The 6294-nt window shown below is 37.7% G+C and overlaps 1 protein-coding gene across 1 annotated transcript; it reads right to left on the bottom strand.

Moving 5' to 3' along the window:
- Nucleotides 1-2052: 2052 nt before the first annotated feature.
- Nucleotides 2053-3390, bottom strand: LOC137034493 (maternal B9.10 protein-like). The gene is made up of 4 exons (XM_067407475.1): nucleotides 3053-3390; nucleotides 2831-2968; nucleotides 2454-2715; nucleotides 2053-2345 (listed from the first exon to the last, which is right to left on the bottom strand). Exons 1-4 carry the CDS (start codon nucleotides 3223-3225, stop codon nucleotides 2142-2144), a joined length of 777 nt encoding a protein of 258 aa, XP_067263576.1. The 5' UTR covers nucleotides 3226-3390; the 3' UTR covers nucleotides 2053-2141.
- Nucleotides 3391-6294: the final 2904 nt, after the last annotated feature.

Below are 6294 nucleotides of genomic sequence, written 5' to 3'. Positions count from 1 at the left end.
AGGAGAAAAGAAAGGCTCACTGGAGTTGGGTGCTTATGATCCAGCAGGAATCCCTCATCTAGAGTGACTTCCCGTCTTGGGCTAGACCTGTCTGGCCATAGCACAAGTCCTTGACTGCATCCGAAAACTGAAAAATGCTGCCTTCCGAGGACACATTTCAAGGTAAGAAGGCATCAAGGCACGTCCGAATCCAATGTTAGCTTCACTTCCTCTCTCATGAGATACCTTCCTCAGATCGATTTTTGAAGGAAGCATAGATGTATCCTTAGCTGCCTTAGAATGGAAAGCACAGGATTGTGGGATATCTGTGATAGTTGAGCTAGAAAAATAAAGATGGCATCCGAAGGTTGCGTTTGCTGCTCAGTTTGTGTATAAATGTACGATTTTGATCAACATATTTCAATTTTGATATCATTTCTATCGAGAAATTACTACTGTAGTAATTAAATATTTGTTTAGTTCTCACCAAAGCTTGCGCTATATTGCTGTAGATCATTAAACTGTTACACTGCCTCAGAAGTCTGTCCGAAATCAGTTTCGTGAGGTACCTTCATGCACTAACGCTGCCATACAAGTAATTCTCTTATAAGATCGCAAGGCAGCAAGACAGCTACCTAGGTTTTCGGATGCAGCCATAAGCTACACAAGCTCATCATATGTGGGGCAATGATTGGAGGAGGAACTAGAGGTGAGCAAAATGGACTCAGTCAATCCTGAAGAAGCTGCCGTGCAGGCTTCTGGATCAGCCATAAGAGCTAGCGAGAGAAGCGAGGGAAACCCCTAGCTCCTCCAATAAATACATCTGCAAACGCAGCCAATCACAATGAATCAACAGATGTGGGGCCGGAACTGCAAGGCACAGAGGCTTGATTCCCATCTCTCACGAAGAGAGCCAAGCACCACTCACAAACACACAAAGATTGTGTACATCACCAGGCGTTATAAAACACGAGCATGGTGGAGCACACTTTCTACATTATTTTGTTTGCTCGCCAATGTCTTTCATTTCTTTTGTGGATTTTATATAGCCTGCTGTTGAACAGCTGTTACAACAAATTGTCAATGATTAAAGAGATGAGATCAAATTTAAGTGCAACAGAACTTATGTCTAACTTCTATAGTTAAGTACAGTGTTTACAGTGTAGTAAATGTGACAACTAAAAAATAGCTATGGCAGCAACCTTTGATTACATTTAATCGGTCACCCCTGATGTGCAGTTAAAAGAGTCTAACAAACCATGTTTACATGCAGATGCAATAAATCAAGTAATGCCCACACGTACTACTTTTAGTAAGTTTTCCGCTTGGTGGCAGTTAATAGAGATTGAAGACAAAAGCCCAAAATCTAAAGGCAAATCAGTGCTTGTTCATATGAGCAATGAAGGCACAATCTGAGAGACAGTTTCTTCACAATACTTTGAATCAGTTCCAGTGAAAACATTTCATGCTACAGGATTTGGATTGTAGACAAGTCTAAATATTTAATCTCTCAGGCATCAGGAATTCATTAGGGCTTTTAGAGAAGTCTTGAAAACAGGCTAAAGGGGGACTGAAACTAGTAGGCTACCACACCCAATTTTCCTTTTCAAGAAGGACTACTGCTAATGCAAGTGAAGTTTGGACTAAACATACACCCAGGAGAAAGATATTAGCAAAATATTTCCCACCTTACATTGTACCGATTTGACATACAATACAAAATTCACTTAGATATTGGAGAGACTCAGTACACAACGTAGTTAAATCTGAAGAGAAAAGAACTTTAGGTTTTTAAACCAGAGTAACAAGCCATCTCATTTAGCATTAGTCAACACCAATGATCATGAACATAAGAGTTGAACAAGAAGAAATTCTGCTTTGCCAAAAGGTATGGTGTATATTTGCCACCATCTAGTGGCATCAGCATAAACTTCAAGCACTTCCACAAGCAAGTTTTATTAAAAGAGATTTTTATTTAGAAAGTCTTTTCCACTCCACAAAAACCATTTAATAAAATTACTTTAAAAGTGCATTCATGGCATTGCCACATGACTCCATAAATTATTTATTAAATCATTACATTTAAGTTATTCAATAACACTCACATATGCCTGCATAGCTGAACAAAACAAAGAGATACACTTTGGTTTTAAAATGAAAGTCTATGAGCGGTTCTTGCTGACCCAGTGATATCGATCAACCCTTGGGCCAGAGAAAGCATAGGAGGGCCTGTAGCCCTTAAAACTCTTATGAGGTGGGTATGGTCCTCCTGAAGAATGCTGCTGGTAGCCCTCAGCAACATATGGTTTTCTTTTAGGGTATGTCCCCCAGTTTTGCATGGGAGGGGGCTGCCCAAACTCACTGAACTATAGATGGAAAACAGCAGCAATTAAAGCAGTGCAAGTTTAAGAGCACAACTAGTAGTGTTAAAGACATTCTAAGGGACTGACAAGTGGTTATTAGGACTTTGTTACCTGGTATACACTGTTTGGATTGGAGACAGTCGGAATGCATTTGGGCTCTGGAACGGAAAGACTGCTGCTATTGCTGCTACTCACGGTGCTGCTCATGGTGCTGCTCATGCTGGTGTTTCCTCCCTCCTCATCAGAGGAGGTTCCAGAGTGGTAATCCGATGAAGCCCTTTCCACAGCATTATTTATCCTACGGGAGAACTCCCCATCTCTCTTTTGACCCTCGAACTGAGTAACACAAAATGGGGTTGACTTTTCACCATACCTTTAAGAGAATGAACAACATTTTCACTTTTGGAAGTACTGCGGTGGTACAATCAAGTCATCAAAACGACTCTAGATGATGCACTTCAGTGACAGGCCAGCAAATTTAGCACTACCGGCATGACACCTCTCCTGGATCAACCCAAATGGTCATTTCCTTTGGTAATCCAAGATCTTCATAAACAATGTCACTCTGGCAACAAGCACGTTCAATAACTGGGTCTCTCATTTGAGCTTTGTTCATCCTTAAACACCTAAGAAAACAAATCCTTTAATTACTCAACACTTAATGTCCACTACTTAATTTTCATAAGTTAAGTTAAAATTAGGTTACTCACCTAAAAGCTTGTCCTTTGGTTGGTTTTTCTGGGTACCAATGACTTTTGTAGCTCTCAAAGAGCACTGAAGTTAGTTCCACAGCAAATTTCTCCCTCCGAACACGATCCAGTTTACCATGTTTCTTTGCTAGTCTTGCAATAAAAAACACTGTTGCTGCAATCTCTTCCTTCATGTTCAAATCTTGAGATGGTGAATCAATAAGACAAACTTGGTTTCGATTATTTTTAAAAGTCTTAAAAGTATACTATTATAAAAAAAATTCAAGCAAACAAACTTGCTTTATATTATACACAATTCATAAGTTGGTCACACTGGTGTTTTGCTTCAGCTATGCAAAGTCATATTAGACTCCACAATTTAGAATTTCGAACGCTTTCAACATCAGTCAGCTTTTTAATGTCTCAGGATGTGCTGATCTGTAATTAGATTGAACAGGTGTATCAAATTGTGGGAGGAACTAATAATGTTCAAAATGAAGTCTTTACTAATCACTAGTCTTAATTTCAACAAAGAGGAACTTTTCCTAATCATTGTGTGAACTACCAACAAAATTAAACTTATATGTCACCTAAATTTAATGCCATGTTGAACCAGTATACAAATAGGTAGCCTATTGTAAATGTGTGTGAATCTATTTTTGCCTGTGCTCCCATTTATTACCATGATAATGGGTTGTTTTTAGACAGACCCATTCTTAATTTAGTAGGATGTTGATCATATAAAGAACATACACAGTAGAGATTTGATTAGCTTCACAGAACAGTTGAGCAAACTTGTTCCTTAGAAACAGGTTGGGCCTGCAAGGACGTGGTGATATATTTATTTTTTATTTTTTTTAACTTAGTCCCTGTGGGCAAGCCTAGACCTGTTTTCACATGGACTAAATGGTCTCTCTGGTAACCTAGTCCAGAGAGCCATTGTCCACTAAACACTGTGTATAGCATTGCCTCACAACCGCTAACAACATAGCTAGTTTTCAGTGTTTACATAGATATGAGCCTCAGAGGCAGTTTGTTGTCTCCAAGCCTCGTTACGCTTGCCTTTTGTTCTTTCAACCTAAGGAATGATAACAGGTAACGACTGAGCAATGTATACTTATATTACTGTGGATAATAAACTGATCATTCAGACTCTACAATATGATTGCATGAGCTTTGAAGCCGTTAAAAAATACAGATGAACGCACATGTTGCTATTACTTGGAAACAATCAAACAGCCTAAGGCTATCGACCTAGGCAATATTAGGCTAGTTGGTGGGAGAATTTATTATTATTATTATTATTGTTATTGTTTTTATTATTATTATTATTACTAAATTATAAGAATGATATGCTGTGACGAGATATCCTAGTCGGCCAGTCTGGCTGTCGATCACTACATCTTAAAAAAAAAAAAAAAAAAAAAAAAGACTAATATTGGACCTTAATATTTTACAGCCTATAGTGAACGGTATGTTTATCTGTGAAACATTGTTTTAATTCACTGAAAATTACAAAGACTAGGCCTATGCTGTCGATCTGAATAGCTAAGTTAGATTAATACAAATTACAGTTCACGTCAGGGTTTGGGGAGTGCGCAATCAATCAACTGAAAACATGTTTTATTATATTGTTTATATTTAGTGAAAATTATTTAAGAGCTCATTAGTTTAAGTTAATTAAGTACATTCCACTGGTTTTGTTCGGCGCGCATCTCTGTATTTGACTGGGAGAACGGGCGCCAGTATCCGCAGCGGTGAGCGCCGTAGTTCGCGCTCAAGCGGCTCCCGCCTCGGAGGGCGCTGAATTTGAACACACAATATCAGCTCTGGCTATAAATACAGACGGCGTGTGCTGGAATCCAAAGCAGGGGCACTTTGAAAGATGATAACACAGAGAGAGAGAGAGAGAGAGAGAGAGAGAGAGAGAGAGAGAGAGAGAGTTCCTGGTGAGATTCCTCAGGTAAGACTGACTCACTTTAAATGTTCGTTTTGTGTAGCTAGTTATAAATCAATTTATTTGCCAGGTAAAGTTACCTATAATTTAAAATGAGATATTCACTTTGAACCCCACCTGGAGATGTGACGTCAGCAGGGTCGTAACAACAGCAGATGAACACAAACTTGAGTGCAGAAGCATTCCGTCAGGTGACTTCTCACTGAAAGACTAATATTTGTTATATCTTACTAATCAGTGGATATTATTTGTTTCTTCGCTTTTGGGTATGTAGCATATATTATAGTTTTAGCCTACAGGCCTATTTCAATTCATTATTTGTTTTATTGACTTTGCTGTTTCTTTTCCCTTTAGGTTTACATGCAGTAGCCTACAAACAGATTAATGTGCTGATATATTAACCTGTTGGGGTTGGTTTGTAGGCAGTGTTGTTAGCTGATTGTTTTATATAATCTACAATCACTAACCATACTGCCAACACAACAACCTACAAGGAAACCCAGAGCTGATAGAATTATTTGACAGTGTTTATGTATCATATTGGTCTATTTGTAATTTAAAGTACAGCTTTTGTGAGATGCAGGTCTGCATGACTCTGGTGGATTCGTGTAGGTTCTGAAGGAGACATTAGGATAAAACAGTGATGGAAATGGACCCTGCCAGAGATACTGTGTGGTCATCAGGCAGTGTAGTTAGTTGATTACAATCCTTATAGCTAGTAATCACTAACCTCACTACCAGGTGAAGACCAGTTGTAAAACAACATTTTTTTTTTGCTGTGTTTTTATATGTGTTCTTTGCAGTGACATTCATCTGAAAATAAAGTGAAACATATCACACTTTGTTCTAATTTGTCTATTGATTAGATTAGAGTTAGCGGTAGGCTATTGCTTTGTTTTTCTATAAATATTTTTTTCAGTAACATTTGAATTTGTCAGCTGACAACTTTTGAGTTCAGAAAAATCTCCTTCTGCAATAATAATAATAATAATAATTTTAAAATTACAGATAATTTTAAATTTACATTTAAGAAATTCCAGTGATGGGCAGATATTTACTGTAAAAAAAATGTTTTTTTTTTGGTGCCTGCATTTACATTTAACTGTATATATCATATTGATTTAATATAGCCTACCAATCTTTATACTGCTTACATATTGTTTGTACCTTAAAATGTAATATAACCTTGGCTTGTACAGGATAATAAAAGTACAGGTGGTACAGGCCTATATGATATTTCAAAATTGCTTTCTATGAACTGTGGGTTATAAACATGTAGGCTAGACTGTGCACACTTACATAAAGA

Source organism: Chanodichthys erythropterus, chromosome 13 (assembly GCF_024489055.1).
Source record: "Chanodichthys erythropterus isolate Z2021 chromosome 13, ASM2448905v1, whole genome shotgun sequence".
NCBI lineage: Eukaryota > Metazoa > Chordata > Actinopteri > Cypriniformes > Xenocyprididae > Chanodichthys > Chanodichthys erythropterus.
The sequence above is the reverse complement of the archived record's forward strand: the minus strand, read 5'-3'. Positions and strand labels throughout refer to the sequence as shown.

Excerpts from the sequence above, each read along its gene's own strand:
- LOC137034493 (XM_067407475.1), bottom strand. The coding sequence starts at position 3,225 with ATGAAGGAAGAGATTGCAGCAACAGTGTTTTTTATTGCAAGACTAGCA. Across the intron at positions 2,969-3,052 it reads ACCAAAGGACAAGCTTTTAG|GTGTTTAAGGATGAACAAAG; the intron begins GTGAGTAACCTA and ends TTGTTTTCTTAG. Across the intron at positions 2,346-2,453 it reads ATCCAAACAGTGTATACCAG|TTCAGTGAGTTTGGGCAGCC; the intron begins GTAACAAAGTCC and ends TTCCATCTATAG.